Genomic DNA, 19,293 nt, shown 5'->3' with positions numbered 1-19,293 from the left:
CCTCCTAACTTGGGAGCCCGCTGTTCTGCATCTAGCTTGGTGCTTCTTTCTGGACTATGCCTGTACTGCCTGATTTGTGTGTCAACCTGACACAAGCTGGAGTCATCACAGAGCAAGGAGCCTCCCTTGAGGAAATGCCTCCATGAGACCCAGCTGTAAGGCATTTTCTCAATTAGTGATCAAGGGTGGGAGGGCCCATTGTGGGTGGTGCCATCCCTGAACTGGGGTTCCTGGGTTCTATAAGAGAGCAAGCTGGGGTTGGGGGGCTGGTAGAGCACTTGCCCTAGCAAGCGCGCCCTAGGTTTGGTCCCCAGCTCAAAAAAAAAAAAAGAAAAAGAAAAAAAAAAAAAGAGAGCAAGCTGAGCAGCCAGGGGGAGCAAGCCAGTGAGTAACATCCCTCCATGGCCTCTGCATCAGCTCCTGCTTCCTGACCTTCGTGAGTTCCAGTCCTGACTTCCTTTGGTGATGAACAGCAACGTGGAAGTGTAAGCTGAATAAACCCTTTCCTTCCCAATTTGCTTTGTGGTCATGATGTTTGTGCAGGAATAGAAACCCTGACTAAGGGGTTGGGGATTTAGCTCGGTGGTAGAGCGCTTGCCTAGCAAGCGCAAGGCTCTGAGTTTAGTCCCCAGCTCCGAAAAAAAGAAAAAAGAAAAAAAAAAGAAAAGAAAAAGAAACCCTGACTAAGACAATGCTCTTTCCCTATTTTTGCTTGACCAACTGCTAGCTTTTTCAAAGCCAGGCTATGTCTCTGCCCAGAAGACCTCTCCGCCTGTCCCAGCCAGCCCTCATACCCACCCTATGATCTGGATGGCTGCTTCTCCTGTCCTGTGACACTCTCTTGGGTACTATCCAGAGCTCTTTGGAGGCAGAGGTTCTGGGAGGGTCCCTGCTGGATCCTTGAGGCCACAGAGAGATTGGATGGAGGCTCCAGCATTTGGTAATATTCCTGCAAACTCCAGGCAGCAGCCTGGTCCTTCCCCATTCTGCAGGGATTGGGTGGGAACTTAGCTCTTCCTGTCCGTCTCCATGGGCCCCAGCGTCTACCCTACATGGAGCTGAGGGAGGAACTGACCCGTTCCTTGGGAGCTGCTCCATCTGTAGCCTGTGGAGTTTCCTGGTTACTTAGAGCTCTACCAGTTCCTTGTGGACAGGGTCTGCAGCCACCTCACCTCACGTTAGCCTAGGAAGGTCTGGGTGAGTGGAAGTGTAAAACAGCAGACGCTTGCCGGGTGTCAGGTACTCGTACAAGTTCCCCACCACTGCCGTAGCAATAACCACAAACTTGGCAAATCAGAGCACAGCTTTATTCTCTCACAGTTGTGGGGGGCAGGGCTGACATCAGCATGTTGGCCAAGCTGGTCTTTCCTGGAGGTTTCAGAGAGGATGTCTGCCTGTGTTCTTTCTTTTCCAGCCTCTCAGGGTGCCTGCCGTCCTCGGCGGGTGGCGCCTTCCTCACCACACTCTGACCTCTGCTTCTGTCCACATGCATTCCAGCCCTCCTAAATCCCCTCTTAAAAGAACCGCTGTGGCTATGCTTCTCCCTCTGTCCCGAAAAACTCCAGGATCAGCCTAATCTCCAGAGCCCTAGTAATTGCACCTTCAAGGTCCCGGCTACCCTGCTAGTAACTTTCCCTGGGTATCTTTGTGGGCTGTGGGTCAGCTGACCAGATGGTCTTTATGATATCGGAGATGGTTGGTCAAGAGCCAGGCTTCTTGGCTCCCTGCTGTTTGAATTCCAGCAGGATAATTGGAAGAGTCCCTTCCTGTTGGGCCATATGGGCATGAGGCTTCTCGGGTGCATCATTTATAAAGTCCCCAGAACCCTGGTCTTAAGGAGCCGGCCTGCAAAGACATAAATCAGTGGATTCAGGCAGCTGTTGACAAAGGCAAAGAAGTTGGCGAGCTGCAGGCCCAGGTCCGTGAGCTCCTTCCAGGAGCAGTCCTGGATCACTCTTACCTGGACCAGGAAATCCAGGAAGGCGAAGAAGTGGTAAGGGCACCAGCAGACCAGGAAGGAGGCCACCAGTGTGAGGATCAGCCCCGTCGTCTTGCTGCCCTTGGGACCCCCACACCTAGTCCTGTTGGCCTCCTTCTGTCCTCTCAGGGAGGCCAGGATGTGATAGTTGAAGAAGATGATAGCAGTCCCGGGGAGGAGGAAACCCAAAACGTTCAACTCCACCATCCTCGCAAAGTGCCAAGCCTCGTGGGGGAAAAGCAGGATGCAGGCAGAGACGTTCAGATCAGGGACGACTTTAACAGAGCGCAGAAGGAATGTGGGGATGCTCAAGAGACCCCCGGCTACCCAGATGAGCAGGCACGTAGCTTGGGCTTGCCGTCGCCGCCGGTGCCCCCAGCTGGTCATGGGGTAGACCAGCAGCCTGTAGCGGTCCTGACTGATAGCCACCACCAGGAAGATGCTGACAAACAGGTTGGCCTTGATGACCCCGCTGACCACCCGGCAGAGGTCAGTTCCGAAGGGCCAGTTGAAACGGTTCCCAATGTTCTCTGCCCAGAAGGGCAGGCCCAGGACGAACACCAGATCGGAAGCCGCCAAGTTAGCCAGGTAGATTTCCGCTATGGTTAAGCGCTGCTGCCTCTGTCGTTGCTGCCACCACCACTGTCGCCAAGGCAAAAGGAAGAAGGACAAGACTAAAAGGTTCCCCAAGAGGCCAAAGAAGCAGATAGTGATGACGAACCCCGGCAGCACCCGATACAGCAGGTCCCAGGCTTCTAGGGCACCCTCGCAGGAGGTAATGTTGGCAGGAGCCTTCGGGCTTCGGTTAGAGGGCTGGAGCTCCAACAAGACCTCGGACGCCATCCACAGGGACCTGACGTTGACACAGTACAGGAGGTCAAACCCAGCTGTGGTCTGTTCCAAACAATAAAGGTTTTCTTTTTTTCGTTTTTTTAAAAGATTTATTTATTTCATTTATGTGAATATAGTGCCACTCTTTCTTGACACACACCAGAAAAGGGTATTGGATCCCCATTTCAGATGGTTGTGAGCCGCCATGTGGTTGCTGGGAATCGAACTCAGGACCTCTGGAAGAACAGTCAGTGTTCCTAACCGTTCCAGCCCGACAATAAAGTTTTATTGGCACACGGCATTACTCCATGACTGTGTAGATGGCGTCTGGGTTGATTTTCGTGTGCTGTGACGGCAGACCAGAGCGAGCACAGCACAGTCGGTGTGGCTTGCAAAACTGATGGCATTTACTTAGTTCCTTTGGAGGAAGAGAGGACTGAACTCTAGGTTAAAAGGGGGAACTGGTAGGAGGTGGTACTAGTAGGCTCATTAATTAAAAGTTTCGGCTGCTCTTCCGGAGGACCAGGGTTTGAGTTTCAGCAACCAACAAGGCCGCTCACAACCATCTGTGACTCCAGTCCCAGGGAACCTGACGCCCTCTTCTGTCCTCCACAGGCATTGCACGCACTCAGTGCACCTACATACGCACAGAGGCAAAACAAGTTTTGAAGTAGAAGGGACAAGGGCCAGGCATGGTGGCACAGGCCTTTACTCAGAGCACTCCACAGGCAGAGCTGCGATCTCTGTGAGTTCTGGGCCAGTCTGGTCTATATAGTGACAGCCAGGACAGTAAGGGCTGGGTAGAAAGACCTATCTCAACACACACACACACACACACACACACACACACCACAGGCACACACACACGCACACGGATTGTTAAACCCCTAACCAGAGGCTGGGTATAGTGTCTCACACCTGCAAACCCAGAACTGAGGAGCCTGAAACAACTTAGGGGTACACAGGAAGAGTCTGTCAAAACAACAACAAAAAGCCACCACCATCCCCAAACCCAGAAACAAACCAAAACAGACCAAACATAGGATAAAAATCCTTTTAAAACAAACGGCTGAAGCCTATCTCTCCTGCGGGTGCATATGTAGAAAAGAAGGCTTTCTGTTTGTTGTCCTTTGCTAAGAGACATGATACAATTCCGTTTAAGGAATTTAAGCCCTGAGAGGAAAATGATCGCTATAGACTTACCCGGATAGAAAAGCAAAGAGCTCACAGCTTCAGCTGTGTTTTTTGATGGTGACTGCTGTCTTGGGAGGTTTCTGTCCTGGGGCAGCTCCCTGGACACACGCTGGCTGGTCTTAAATAAAACCACCTCTGTTCCCATGATGTCACAGGGGATTACCCAAAAAGTGAGTCTCTCAAGCCAGAGGAGGCTGAGGTTTGGAGGGGGCGTGGCATTGCCTTTCACTTGCTTAGGGATAGATAGTGGGAGGTTCTTTGACCACCATTTTGCACTTTCTCCGCTGACATTTTCCGCCCGTTGATTTCACCTAACTACTGTGTGTTGGCAAACAGGCCCTGAAGACACATTTCGGCGCAGCCAATACTCTCAAGGCTCGCCCCCTGTCGGGATGTTGAGTGATGGCTTCCCCAGTTCCCTGTTGGCTCCAGGAGGTCTGGGATTTGACCACAGGTTCTTGGGAGCACACGAGGACAGCTTCCTTTCAATCTGAGCAGCGAAGGACACACAGCCAAGAATCCATCAGTGTGGACCCCGTTGTACAAACAGTGAGCTCGGAAAAAGTTTGACTCACTTGGGGCTCAGAGTTGAGTAAGACTGGCCGCTATTTTCCTAATCCTTGCTGGCGGCTCTGGGTTTGGTTTTGGTGTGAGTTGGCTTCAGTGAAGCTGATCTACCCTAGACCTGGCTTTCAGAGAGGCAGAAATTCCTGACTTCCACTGAGAGCTGGGTGCCAGGATCCTCCAGCCACCGGCCAGCCATCTCTCTCTCTCTCTCTATGTCTGCCCTTACTGCTGGAAACTGCCCACCAGGTTCATGGCGGAAACTCTGTTTCTAAAGGTGAGTCCAACTCATCCAGGTAAGATGTCCTGCTCTGTCTGACATCTGATCTCCTCCCTCTTTTCTTTTTCTTTTTTCCCCCCATGATTTCACGGCCACTAGCAACATTTCCAGAGATGTCTTCTCTTGTCGCTAGGGGATGTGGGATCATGGAAGCAGAAAGGTAAATGAGAGAGAGAGAGAGAGAGAGAGAGAGACAGAGAGAGAGAGAGAGAGAGAGAGAGAGAGCGAAAGAGAGAGACAGAGACAGACAGACAGACAGAGAGAGAAAGAGACAGAGAGAGAGACAGAGACAGAGAGACAGAGACAGAGACAGGGAGAGACTGAGAAAGTCTCTTGCCTTGTCCCAGCCCTCCCAAGAGGTGCGGTGTTGTGAGCCATCTAGACGCTTTTTATATGCCTAGGGCTGGCTTAGCCCAGGAAAAGCTCAAAAGCCATGGGCTTTCCCACTTGGCAGTGTAGCCAGGCCTTGCTAGCCAGTGCCGGCTCTCCCTTGATTCACAGGAGTCTGGACTGATGCATGGCTGAGAAGTGTCGGTCCTGGGCACATGTCTCTCTGCCCGGCAGTGACCCGCCCTCGGCAGAGTCTTTGATTAGTTCTGGTGGGAGGAAGGAGGGCCTCTCAGATTCCCTGACCTAGGAGATATGTCGACATGCATGTCCGAAGGAATGAGAACAGCCGAGGGCAGAAGGCCAGATTTGGGTGGGACCGCACTCAGAAGCCTTGTGGAGGCTGAGGAAGCTGGACTTCAGGGGAATGAATCTGTGGTGTCTGGATGGGGTCCAGGGCCACCCTGGGTAAGTTAGAGAGCTTTTTGAAAACAGGCTTATTCCCGCCGTAGTGGGAAGGTGGCCTAGGGCTGGAGAGGAGAGGTTCCCCTTTGTCTTTGAGGCAATGGATGATGGGAAAGGGAGAGACATGGGGGCCAAACAGGAATGAGGAGAGGAGGGACCCTCCATCTGCAGTAAAGGCTGTCTCATCCTCACTGTCTCTTGAACTCTTGAGACGGGACATCAGGCTAACCGGGCGTCTCTCCTGCCTAGGCGTCTTTTCCTGTTCAGATCTCATCCATCGCCCCTGTCCCCCACAGCCCTTACCCAGCACCTGGCTGAGGAATATAGGGACACTGGGACCTCTTCAGTGGGTGGTTGTGTGTATGAGACCAGCCCTAGAGTGAGAAGCTGCTCACTGGTGGGTGGAAGCTGGACCAGGGTTCCATGCACCAGGGGGAGTTTATAAGGACCCCACCTGTGCTCTTGGACCCTGTACTGGGCTGCTTGGAAAAGGACATGGGGTCTCCCAGGTGCTCCTCACAAGGGAATCTCAGCCCTGGGTCCCAGTCCTCAAGAGGAAACTTCTCCAAGGCCCTATCAGGGTCTGAACCTGGACGATCAACTCTACTTCTTTATCTTTTGGAATCTAAGACCTTTCTACCCTTGAAACATTGACCCTCTGTCTCCAGCAGGAACTAAGGCAGGATGGTGGTCTTCAAGGCCACCCATGCCAGTCCTGATGCTCTCACAGGCCCTCCAGACCCCCTCAACCGTCTTAGAGCTGACACATCTCTCACCACAGAGCCTTGGGATTGACGGCTTCCTCTGCCAGGAGCGGCTTACCCAGGAAGCCTCACGCTCACCTCCTCAGGTCTTCCTGTTTCCTACAAGATGTCTGGAGATGCAGCCATTTTTGGAACCTCCTCCTCCTCCTCCTCCTCCTCCTCCCTCCTCCTCCTCCTCCTCCTCCTCCTCCTCCTCCTCCTCCTCCTCTCTCCTCCTCCTCCTCCTCCTCCTCCTCCTCCTCCTCCTCCTCCTCCTCCTCCTCCTCCTCCTCCTCCTCCTCCTCCTCTCCTTCCTCCTCCCCCCCCTCCTCCTCCTCCTCCTCCACCTCTTCCCCTCCTCCCCCTCCTCCCTCCCCCCCTGGCTTCCTGGCTCTTCATTCCATCTGCCGCTTTTCACGTGTTCTATACACACATGTTAGCTCTCATTTGCTACCCCCTGAGTGGGCTGATGCATTGTGGGATGTCCAGGATTTGTTGAGAGAATTCAGAAATGATTTATACCTAATAACAGCAACATTTCTCTTATGTAGTAAGCATATCCTAAACCACTTGTGTCCACGAGGGGTACAGAGGGGACTCCGCCCTCTCCTGCTCTCCCTTCTCAGAACGAGACTTCCCATCTTCCCGTCGGCACTTCCAGCAGGGCCATAGTTTTTATTATTGTGATGTTGCGTTCGACCGTGGTCCTGTCAGCTCAGGATGGTGACATGGCTGCCCTCCGCTGTCTTAATTAGGCTTTCTATTGCTGTGGTGAAACTTCGTGGCCAGAAGCAAGTTGGGTAGGAAAGGGTTCATTCAGCTTACACTTCCACATCCCTGTTCATCATTGAAGGAAGCCAGGGTAGGAATTCAAACAGGACAGGAACCTGGAGCGGAAACTGTGGCCATGGAATGGGAGCTGTTTATTGACTTTGCTCACCAAGGCCACTTTCTTCTAGAATCCAGCACCATGGGCCCAGGGGTGGCCCCACACAGTGGGTTGGGCCCTCCCACATGAATCGCTAATTAAGAAAATGTCTTAATCTTAAGCAGCCCCATCTTAAGGAGGCTGCTTCTCACTGAGGCTCCTTCCTCTTAGATGACCTTAGTTAGTGTCAAGTTGACATAAGACCATACGGCTCGCCCACCCTGACCAGTCCTAGAGGAGCAGATGCTGCTTCTGTCCTACTGTGGAGGTCACACAGGTGACACGGTGGAGAGGCAGCTTCCTCAGGAGGCTCAGAACCCCAAATCTGCCCTTATCTTCAAAACAACCGTCTTCCCTAGGGCCTTGGTGGCTGCAGGAGCCACAAGTCTGGAGGCAGGACTTTCAGTTTCTCTTTAACCAAGTTCAAGCACCTGCCCTTGGGGGTGGGAGAAGGAGATACGTGTGGCAGCCCATGGGTACACACACCCACTGGTACCAGACCTCTGCTCCTGGGATGGCCTCTGGCGAGCCGTGTGACCTTGGGAAAGCACCCAGTCTCTTTTGTTTGGTAAAATCTGCACAATTCAGAAGGCTGGGGTGTGTCGTGCTTTCGTAGGATGCTTCCTTCACGCTTGGGAACAGACGTCAGGACGGACAGCTGGAGGCCCTGGGGGGACTACACTTGCTCCATCAGACCCTGTGGCTATCAATCACCCTTTCTTCTCTTGGGCTCAGGCCATCACTCTAGTATGTGTCCCCTCCTTCCCCTCAACTCTGGGTGCTCCTGTCTTTTGTAATGATAACAGCTGTTTGACCAAGGGCCCACTCTGCTCCAGTATAACCTCACTTTAAGCTGTTACTTGGGCTAAGACGTTATTCCCAACCAAGCCACACTGTGGACTTCCAAATGGACGTGTGTGTGTGTGTGTGTGTGTGTGTGTGTGTGTGTGTGTGTGTGTGTGTGTGTGTGTTTCTGGGAGGTGCAGTGTGACCCTTTACACCAACTTTACCTCACTTAATTGTCACGACACCTGGATCCTTATTTTGTAGAGGAGGACGCCCAAGCAGGAAGCTCACTTCCTCCAGTCATGAAGTGGGTAAGCTGAGGCTGAGCCAGGAGCCTAGCCCCACTGTGGGACAGCCTTTGCCTTGCTGGTACCGCCCTCTACAGCTTTTCCTAAGGCCCCTTCGCAGAGTCACATGCTGGAGATGTTCTTACTTAGAGAATTGACTTTCCGTGTTACAGAAAGAGACCCTGAGGCCAAAGCTAGAGGAGTAGAGTTGAGTCGCTAGCCCGGGCCACTTGGGGATGTCTCCCGCAAGTGTCACATGTCTGTGGAAAGCAAGTGAGAGAAGCCAGACACCATCAGTATTCATGCATGAGTGTGCCAGCGTGAAATGCCGGAGGGGCAGAGGGAGAGACCGCGATGAGTAGCCACCAGAGCGGAGCAGTGGGATGGGAGGAATCTGAGGCGACAGCTAATGTGTCGGGGATTTTACTTTGGGATGATGAGGACGTTCTGGAATTAAAGCGTGACGATGGTTGTGCAACTCTGTGAATCACTAAAAGCTGAAACGGGGGATGTGTGGGGCATGTGGATTGCATCTTAACAGTTTATATTTGTGTGTCAGTGCGTGTGTCAGCGTAAGGTCACATGGTTCTCCACTCACGGTGGGGCTTCATCCCAATAAATCCATCATAACTCGAAGGCCGTATGAACGGGAAATCTGCGTTAGATTTCTATGTCTCTGAACGTCTCACTTGAGCAGCACAGCTTGTGGGGTGTTGTTTCCCCTCTGACTGTTACTCCGAGAGCTGCCCCGGAACTGCGGTGTCTCTGCCCACTGCAGAGACAGACTCAGGCGTATCACTAGCCCGGGAAAAGAATCTGGATGGTCAAGGCCTGGTGCCATCCATCATAAAGTTGAAATTGTCTAGGTAGAACCATTGTAAATGGAGAACCTCTGTACACATGGGGGCCCAAAGACACTGTTTATTGTAGTGTTAACAACAGGCCAGACTCTGGTATAGAAGCAATTTATGGGAGGTCCTCTGTCTGTCTGTGGTAGATTGCAAAGTTTTGTTGGCTAAGCCAGGGTTAGGGGACATTATTCCAAGCACTTTATATCTGCTGATGCAAGCAGGGGATACAAGCGTGTGCACGTGTGTGAGGCCAACCTCAGACGTCATTCCTTAGAATACTGGCTGGCCTGTGTGTGAGTCTTGAGCCGTTTGCCTTTTTCCACCTTCCTAATTCTGGGACTGTAAGGACACAGCACCAAGTCCAGATGTCTTCACCCCACTTCTGCTGCTCAAACTCAGATCCCAGCAAGCACTTTTCTCACCTAAGCTGTCTCCCCAGCCCTCCGAGCATTCCCACTTGCAACAATGGGGAAAGGGGAAACACCGCCATCACATTTCATAGATGAAGGACGGCACTGTGCAGGAGGAAGATGGAGGGAGATTGCTCCCGGCAGGTCTCACAGACGGACCCACAGCTAGCAGAGTCACTGGGGCTCCCTAACACCCCCTTTAAGAACTGTGGACCCCAATAAGTTCCCAACCTTGCCGGTCTCCATGGAAAGGGGTGAGGTCTGGTGTGGTTCTTAGTTCCATGGGCCTGGTTGACTTAGACCTGGTCTCAGCCGAAACCGAAAGATGTAAGCTTTCAGCCACTGTTCTTGCCAATTCCTGACCTTGGTTGCTCGTCCGTGACCCCCACATTCACCTTGGACCTAGATGAGGGATCGGGGCTGTGTGAGGCTTGACAGTGAGATTAGCAAAGACACAGAGCTGCACTGCTGGGTTGTGTGAAGCTCTACCTTCTGAGCCGCAAAGACTGCGCTTGCTTAGTGTCTTCCTCAGTCAGTGAACTCTCCTCATGGCCTCACGTGAGCTCCTATGGGAGCCCCTGGCCTGAGGAGGCTAGCTCTACATTTGGCCTTGACTGCCCTGGCTAGAGCAGAATTCCTGCTCTTGACTGGTTTCCTAAGGCCTACCAGGAGCTCTCCTCATGGGTCTGACTTCCTGGAGCCCAGGGAAGGGCCTGTGTGGTGGGGTTAGGGTGGACAGTCCCGCATCCAGATCTGACTCCAGTGATTCCAGTCCCAGCCCATGGCTCCTCTCAGAATCCTACCCGTACTGTGCCCTAAATAAATGGTTTGTCATGCCCACATCTCTATCCCCTGGAGCTGGAATCTCCTTTGGGCACTTCAGACGTGGGGTACTGTGTGGGGTGGAGGCTGACAGGAGGAGGGGTACCTGAGGAGAAGTGGAATGTCTCCTGAGATCTGTCCCAGCATTTTGAGCCCACTGTAGCTGGAGGGTAGAGAAAGAGTGGAGTAGAAGGGGGTGGAGCAGCAGGGTGGGCGGGGTTAGATCACTGGAAGCCTTGCAAGCCATGTATGAATGTGTAGCTTTATTACAAAAGGTTTCCTTGTGAAGAGTGTCCTCATCGACATTCCCATCCCCACCATATTCACCACCCTTGTCAATAGCTTCTGCACCAACCATCAGCATCATTTCTGCTATCACTACCACTGCCACCATTGTCACCATTATTAACATCATCACCATCACAGATGACATTCACCATCATGGGTGACATACACCATCACAAGTGACACACACTACTATCACAGATAACATGACATATAATATCATGGATGACATACAATATCACGGATGACATTCACCATCACGGGTGACATACACCATCACAGATGACATAACCATTACCATCACAGACGGCATACACCATCACAGGTGACATACACCATCACAGATGACATACAATATCATGGATGGCATTCACCATCACGGGTGACACACACCATCACAGATGACATACACTATCACAGATGATATTCACTATCATGGGTGACATACACCATCACAGATGACATACACCATCACAGATGACATACACTACTATCACAGATGATATTCACTATCATGGGTGACATACACCATCACAGATGACATACACCATCACAGATGACATACACTACTATCACAGATGACACAACATACAATATCATGGATGACATACAATATCACAGATGACATACACTACTATCACAGATGACATGACATACAATATCACGGACGACATACACTACTATCACAGATGACATGACATACAATATCATGGATGACATACAATATCACAGATGACATACACTACTATCACAGATGACATGACATACAATATCATGGATGACATACAATATCACAGACGACATACACTACTATCACAGATGACACAACATACAATATCATGGATGACATACAATATCACAGATGACATACACTACTATCACAGATGACATGACATACAATATCATGGATGACATACAATATCACGGATGACATTCACCATCATGGGTGACATACACCATCACAGATGACATTCACCATCACGGAAGACACTCACCACTACAGATACGTATCTCACAGACTGGTTTCAAGTCTGTACCAGACACCATCCTAAAAAGTCTCCTACATGAACCCTATTGCCAGTTTTCTGATTTGATTGCCGCCATTGCTGACCCCATCAAAATGACCCCATTAAAAGTTGACATAACACGGATAAGAGTCGAATGGGAGCCCGGGTAGAACCAGAATGGGACTCCACGTCACCGTGACTCTGAAACCTGAGAGCTATTCCCCATGATCACAGCCTTCTGGGACTGTAGTCTTGAAAACTGCTGTTGCCTAGGGGGAAGAACGAGAGGGTGGAGATATCTAGCAGTGGAGTGAGAAGCAGTTAGCCAGGACGGTAGGTCATAAAGACCCAGGAAACACAAGGGGCAGAATCCGAAAGGGATGGTTCTCCACCTAGGGATGAACAAGACGGGGTTCAGGGAACACTGAGCCCAGGTTTCTGGAATGGACAGATGGGTATGTGACTAGGCAGTGCTGTTTGTGGAGTCACAGAATGGAGTCTTGTTTGATGGATGAACAGAAACATGGAGAGTGGATGTGGAACCCGAAGCGAATGTGAAGTACAGAGATTCTCATCTCTGGGAAGACACAAACGCTGGTCTTTCGTCTCCATATAATGCAGGATGCTCTTGGTTCAAGGTGAAGGTCAAATGGAAGTGTTTGGCAGACATGAGCGACTGGACTTGGCCGTCTCTGACATTATGATACGAACATCTGAAAGAGGCTTGGTCATCAGGTGTCATGGAGTAAAGTAGCGTGGGAGGAAATACCCAAAATGCATTTCTGAAAAGTCCTAACGCTATTTGTTAAATATATTAACGCATATTTCAATGCATATTAGTCAGTATGCAAATTGAGTGCCCTGTGGTGTGTGTTGCCCGCCCAGCCCCAGTCCCACCACCTGCCACTCAATTTCAAAAGCTTGGAGACCAATGATCATTTCCATGGGAACCGAATGCGTCCCTCATCTCCCAAGGCTTTCGACTACCAAAGCCAGTGTCCCCGAGTCAGACAGAGCTCAGAGGTTCAGGAAGTTTGACACAGGGAAACACCATGCAAAATTCATCTGTTTATTCCAGTGCACAGAGGAGGCGTGTTCTTACACAGAGCGCTCCTCCCTTGTCGGCCACTTCCTCTGCACGGTACAGAGCTTTCTCCATCCTTCAATGGACACGGTTTCTCATCAGGGTGTCGACGCAAGGCACAAGGGGGCTTCCCTCCTGCAGACCTAGTTGCAGACCCTGCAGTGACCCAGTTTCAGACCCTTCAGCCACCCTGAGGGACCCAGGCTGTGGTCAAGCCGTGTCCCTCACGCCCGTAGCCCACCAACTTCTCCTCTGAGGGTGGGGCCCTGCTTCACCTTCACAGTATGGGTGTGGCCGAGTCCATTCTCAGCTTATGCCATCTGTTTCCTTCTTTTGGCTACAAGTGGAGGATGGGGTGGAAAAAAGAATTTCCTGGGGTCTTCTCTCTTAGGAAATTCAGAGTCAGATTGGTGGGGATTCACAGGACTTTTGCCATGTAGGCTCTCCCTTGGCTCAGCCTGGCCAGAAACACCAATGAACTCTGCCCATTTCCTGAGTCTCCGTAGCCCGTGGCTATCAGGTGGTCAGCTCCTAAGTGGCTTGGTGTTGGAGGTTGTTTGATATGCCCCTCAGATGTCCCCAGGGGCTTGACAGAGTGTTAGCCTCAGAGGCCAGCCAATAGGCAGTGAAATTGTTATAGTTGAGTCTGAAAGGCACCTCCCTTCATTCCTGACTGCTGGTCCTAATTTGGAAGGCGATGGAAGCTTTAAGATGTAGGACCTAGTAGGTGAAAGGTCACTAGGGGCAGACATTTGAAGGTCATATGCTGCCCTGGTTCCAGCCGTGTCTCCGTTTCCTGCTCTGTTTACCATACAGTCCCCGGCTACACTGGACCGAAGCCTTTTTTTTGACACTGAGAGACAAAGTAACCCTTCTCTTTCCCTTAAGTGGCCTCTGTCGGGAGGTTCGTCACAGGGTACGGTCACGTGGAAAAATAAACTCCCATGGAAGATTCTGGAACTATGAGTATGGTGTCTGTCACCCGAGTCTATGACGTTGCTGGGGCAACTGTCTCCACTGACACTGAGCTCACCCAAGGCCCCTGGAATAGGTTCTAATGGGGAACCCACTGGCCCTGAAACCATCCGGAAGGCTATCCTATCTCTGGTGGAAGACCTGCTCAATATGCAGATGTGTTGTTCCCCTCTCCCCCAAGGTGGGGGTGGTTCTCCTGTCAGAGTTCCCCGGGGCCCAGGCAGCCCTACCCACCCCTGACATCACTCACGAGGCACTCTGCAGCCATGTAGGGAGCTGGGCCTGGAATTAACGCCCTCAGTTAAGTGACCTTGGATGATGGGTCAGCTCTTTGGTAGCATCCCTGCTTTGTGAGTCACTCTCAGATAAACCACTAATTGGCATCCCTTGGTCACTGAGCCAGGAGCCCTGGGAAGCAGCTTAAACTCTCCCAGTCAGCTACCAATTTGCAGCCATGCTGCAAGGTGTGGATTCTCCGGGCAGGTCCCACCAGAAATCCTTTTCTTTGTCTCATTGCAAAACAAACACTTGCTTTCTCCCGCCCTTCCCAAGTACCAAACGCTTTGTTGTGTGCACATAGGGGTGGGATACTAGGAGGGAAAGGTAGGAGGGAGTGAGGGCCTCTTGTACCTGCAGGCAGAGTAAGCCTGAGTGGCTTTCTCTGTGCCAAGTGTCTCCGTGTGATGTGTGTCTTGATCTAGTGATGTGCGTTCTGATGCATCTGCACGTGATGTGCGTTCTGATGCATCTGCACGTGATGTGCGTTCTGGTGCATCTCCATGTGATGTGTGTTCTGGTGCATCTGCATGTGACGTGTGTCCAGACCCAGTGATGTGTGTTCTGATGCCTCACAGCCCTATAACACCCCACTTTTCAAAGCACAGGACACCCTCACATGACAGCAGAAGAAGCAGAGGCAGGGGTCAGGCTACCGTGTTCAGGGTTACCGGTTCCCCTAGGCCCTGTGCTCTCCCCTCTCCCACAGTTCCTTGCTTTGGCACGCCATCAGGAGCCTTCTGGAGACTGCAAGTCCTTGGCTTTCTCCACTAACGCCAGGGCTCCTTTAAGACATTACACTATGCGTGTCTTCCCTCCTGCCCACAGTGTTCAATGCTGTGTACTCAGCAAGTGCTCCATACATGCTTTGGGGTTCTTCTTTTGTACCGTCCACCTTGTCTAGGGGTGAGAGGAACCACAGAATCCCAGTCTCTGGGCTCTTACCAGAGACTCCTTAGAACTTAGCCTTCAGAAGACCAATAAATCTTAAACCCTTGAAACTGGGAAATGAGGCAGCCATGCCAACTGTGCATGTAGCCACAGGGCCAAAACTGGCAGGAGATCTGTCCTTCCCCCAAAGGGAAGGAAGCTTTGTCACTCCCATCCCTACCCCATGATCCCCTCCACTCATGGGGGTTTTAGAGCACCAGCCAGTAAGAATAACCCCGCTATGCTCCAGGGTCCCCATTCCCCACAGCACGCTTATGCCGTGAGACAGGGCTGGAATCACCTGCCTGATTCCCTAGGATGCTTCAAGCTCCTTCCTGAACCCAGGCTGAGAAGCTCAGGTCCCAGCAGTCCTCACACGCTCGGCAGTGGTCCTGCCCGATGGCTTATGTTCACTGCTTGTTCCCCGCCCAATCCTGCAGCTTGTGGATCTGCCGGTCCACCGAGATAGAGGTCCTCAGAGTCCCCATGGAGTTCTCCATCTGGACAGACTCTCCCATGCAGCCTCCCTTCCGGCATATTGCCTGGTACACCTCTCGGGACTTCTTTCGGAAGCGCTTGCCCACAATCACGTACACCAGCGGGTTGAGGCAGCTGTTGCTGTAGGCCACGTAGGAACTGATCTGGGTGACGATATCCACGGCACGCTCGTTCCAGCATCCCGACAACACGCCGAGCCGCAGCAGCGTGTCCAGGAAGGTGCTGATCTGGAAAGGAAACCAACACAGCACAAAGAGCCCCAGGACAGCCAGCACCAGCACAGTGGCCTTCCTCTCCGTCTGGACCTCCTTGAACTTCTTCATCTCGTTGTTCCTCAGCACCTGCATGATCCGCACCGTGCAGAAGGTGATGATACTCAGGGGTAGGAGGAAACCCACCAGGTTCAGCAGCATGTTGGTGAACACCTCCCAGGAGCGGGACGGGTAGACGATGACGCAGGCCGTGACGTTGTGGCCCTCTTCCCTGTAGTCCTTCATGGTCCTGAACACCAACATGGGTGAGCTCAGAAGCAGCGTACAGCTCCAGATCACCAGGCTGTAGAGTTTGGCCCAGCGTACCCCGCGCATCCGGCCCATGGACATGGTCTTCACCAGCGCCAGGTATCGGTCGATACTCACAAGCATCAGGAAGCAGATGCTGCTGTAGAGGTTCATGTAGATCATGGTGTTCACCACGCGGCACAGCACCTCTCCGAACAGCCAGTCGAAGTTATTGGCGATGGTGATGGCCCAGAAGGGTAATCCGCAGGCCAGGATGAGGTCCGCGGCTGCCAGGTTGCCCAGGTAGATCTCAGCCACGGTGCAGTTGGTTTTGTGCAGACAGAACACGCTGAGGACAAAGATGTTCTCCAGTGCGGCCAGCAGGAAGAGGACCCAGAGGAAGGGGGCCTGGGTGGCATTGAGCCAGCTCCACCACTCGGTGTCTGGGCAGTTGACCTCTGAAAAGGTCCCGTTATGAGCAGACCCCAGGGCTTGCGTGGTGATGTTGAACATTTCAATGCTGAAAGAAAGTAGAGAAAGAGACAGTTGTATCCTCGGGCCACAAGGAAGGGGAGGGGAGAAGACGGGATAGGGGAAGGAGGAAAGGCAGGGAGGAGCTCAGAAGGAGAGGTGGACCAGAGAATCTATTGCTCAGATGATGGCTCCTCAGGGCAGTGGGGGTGTGGGAGGTGGTGGAGCTCCAGTCTCTCTGGGCACAGCACTAGGGGACATTGGATTCTCCAGCCCTTTGAGAGGTTCTCTGCTCGTAGGACCAAAGGGACCGTGGTCTGAGCTCTGTTAAGAATCCTTCCCTAGGGGCTGGTGAGATGACTCAGCAGTTAAGAGCACTGAATGCTCTCCCAGAGGTCCTGAGTTCAATTCCCAGCAACCACATGGTGGCTCACAACCATCTGTAATGGGAACCGATTCCTTTTCTGGTGTATCTGAAGACAGCTACAGTGTACTCACATACATAAAATAAATAACAATTTTTTAAAAAAAAGAAACCTTCCCGGTTTCCCTGGCTACTCTAATGACCACGAATGCCACACCCAGACTCCCTTGAAGCCTCCACTATGAGATGTGCTCGCTGCCTTCTCACGCCTCTTCCCCTCCTCAGAGCGGGGTCACGGGTGAGCTGTGAGTTAGACCAGATCAGTGATGTCATACCAGGTGGAGAGATGGCAGCCTGGCCCCCAGAACACAGCCACTTCCACGACAGCCTGTGTCTTCGGGCAGAGGGAGGACCTTGTGTCCGTGCAGCAGAGCACAGGAGGTGAGCAGAGGGTGCACGGGAGGAGGCACAGCGAGGCTTTGGACCAGTCCTCCTGGGGTCAAGTCCTGGTCACGGTATGGCCTTGGACAGTTGCTTAGTGTTTCTGGACCCCTAACCAGCAGAGTGGGAATAATGTCAAAGCATGATTATGAAGATGCATTAAAAAAGCCTACAGCACACCCAGGGCACGTGTGATTAGTCACCGTGGAGTGGGGGATGGGAGGGCCCTTCACTGTGGGGCAGGTGAGGGGAAGCACTAGGCAGTGAGAAGGCTCTGCCCAGCATCCTGGCGTTTCTCAGGAAGAACCCCAGAGTGTCTTCTGGGCTGGTGTTACCCAAGAGCCAGCCTGTGACTCATGAGTGACTCGGTTTGGATCCTGAGGTATCTGGAGCCCTGTAGCTCCCTTTGTGGATAAGGACACCTCTGTGATGAGTCCTGGGTAGGCGGTGACATTATTACTATCACCATCACCATCACCACCACCACCACCACCACCATTAGGAATCCTGGAGCCGGGCCCAATTGGGATTTTAAAAAGCCTCCGATGGGGGAGAATGCAGGCAAGGCTGGAGCAGTGACAGATCTCAAGTCCATTTTGGGGTCAGGAAGTGAGATTCAAGTTTGGCAGGGATGTGTGTGGAGGGAGAGATGAGACTGAAAAAGGGAAGAAGGGAGGGTCCCCACTGTGGCCCTGAGGATGTTACTTACAGAGGGGCCAAGGGGTAAGACATATGCTCTGGGAAGATGCCTGGACACACACACACACACACACACACACACACACACACACACACACACACACAGAGTCTCTGACACAATTCCTTTTGGTCTAATTCTTGTTCCTATGGATGTAGTTGGACTTAGTGAACTGCTGCTGACCCGTAGTGGTGATAGGGACATGTGACTTCCGAGGTGGGGGTCTTTAAATGCATTGCAGGGCCTTCCTGGCCTCACAGAGTGGGTTATGGGAAGCCAGACACCCTAGGGTGTAAGAGGAGTCACCAACCCCAGTGCAGCCTGTGCTGTTTCTGCTCCCACGGGGCAGTCTCTTCCAACTGAGCCCGGTCACCACGCAGCAGAGACGGGTCACCTGCAGACTGTCCTACACCACGACCTATGGAAAAGGCTCTTCTTCTGGAACTTTCCAGATGTCCTCATTCTGACCCTCGGCCCTACTTCTGCGGACCTGGAGAGCCCATGTTAGCAGCTTGGGTTTGGCTATTTGCTCACTGGAGCCTCATGCATACCATCAGAGCCATTTGGTGTTCGTTGTGAGGACCAGCGCGCTGAGAAAACCCCAGGAATCCAGGAGGCTGTCTGGCCAGTGAGTGAGCATGGAGAACTTTTGGGACATCTCTGCTGCCACAGGATGTTGGTGATCGGCCGCCAGCATTGGTTCCTCGGGATGGAGGCCCTGTCTCCTGGCTCTACTCTGACTCAGTTTCCCCAAGCATCCCCTTAGTCTTCAGTCTTCCAGCAGATGTCAATTCCACAGTGACCCTGTCTTCACAATGACTTGGACACCTCCCTTGCAATGAAGTGTCCTCGTGCCTTCCCCTAGTCCCACAAAAGCTCACTCCCGCTGCTCCTGATAGGGCCGTGGGGACTAAGGTTAAAGCTTTGGTCTTTGGGCCTAACACAAAATGCCCCCTCAACCACGATCCAAAACAGGATGCTGCCGGTCCTGGAGTCCTAGAGTGAGCGATAATGAGGCGAAGAACCCTTGACTCACCCCAGAGAGGCTGTGGTGGGCATGGGCTCATGCACGGACAGGAGCACGGGTCGCTTCCAAGAACAGTGCATTTGTACTCAGGACAAAGACGAGTGAGGATCGTCCTGGGGAAGCAGAGAAGAAAACGTCATTAGCTGTGATGGTCAAAACACACATATCTGGGCTGGAGAGATGAGTGGTTATGAGCACTGGATGCTTTTACAAAGGACCTGGGTTCAAATCCCAGCACCCAGATGGGAGCTCACAAGTGCCTATAACTCCAG

General features: G+C 52.3%; 2 protein-coding genes across 3 annotated transcripts in view; both read right to left on the bottom strand.

Moving 5' to 3' along the window:
• Positions 1 to 1,649: 1,649 nt before the first annotated feature.
• On the bottom strand, positions 1,650 to 4,110 carry Bdkrb1 (bradykinin receptor B1). Its single transcript, XM_032907460.1, has 2 exons — positions 4,013 to 4,110; positions 1,650 to 2,872 (listed from the first exon to the last, which is right to left on the bottom strand). Exon 2 carries the CDS (start codon positions 2,819 to 2,821, stop codon positions 1,808 to 1,810), a length of 1,014 nt encoding a protein of 337 aa, XP_032763351.1. The 5' UTR covers positions 2,822 to 2,872; positions 4,013 to 4,110; the 3' UTR covers positions 1,650 to 1,807.
• Positions 4,111 to 12,813: 8,703 nt separating this feature from the next.
• The window catches only part of Bdkrb2 (bradykinin receptor B2), a 29,763-nt gene continuing 23,283 nt past the window's right edge, over positions 12,814 to 19,293 (bottom strand). The window contains exons 2-4 of one of the 2 annotated variants that reach the window (XM_032908879.1): positions 19,031 to 19,134; positions 17,192 to 17,408; positions 12,814 to 16,541 (exon numbers count right to left, since the gene is read on the bottom strand). In XM_032908879.1, coding sequence (XP_032764770.1) covers positions 15,434 to 16,534 — 1,101 coding nt within the window. In that variant the 5' untranslated portion in view covers positions 16,535 to 16,541; positions 17,192 to 17,408; positions 19,031 to 19,134 and the 3' untranslated portion in view covers positions 12,814 to 15,433. The remainder of the gene's footprint in view (positions 16,542 to 17,191; positions 17,409 to 19,030; positions 19,135 to 19,293) is intronic. The other variant, XM_032908877.1, reaches the window with a different exon arrangement.

The sequence above is a fragment of the Rattus rattus genome, chromosome 7 (genome assembly GCF_011064425.1).
Source record: "Rattus rattus isolate New Zealand chromosome 7, Rrattus_CSIRO_v1, whole genome shotgun sequence".
Lineage (NCBI taxonomy): Eukaryota > Metazoa > Chordata > Mammalia > Rodentia > Muridae > Rattus > Rattus rattus.
This window is presented reverse-complemented; position numbering and strand designations above follow the sequence as displayed.

Excerpts from the sequence above, each read along its gene's own strand:
- Bdkrb1 (XM_032907460.1), bottom strand. The coding sequence starts at position 2,821 with ATGGCGTCCGAGGTCTTGTTGGAGCTCCAGCCCTCTAACCGAAGCCCG.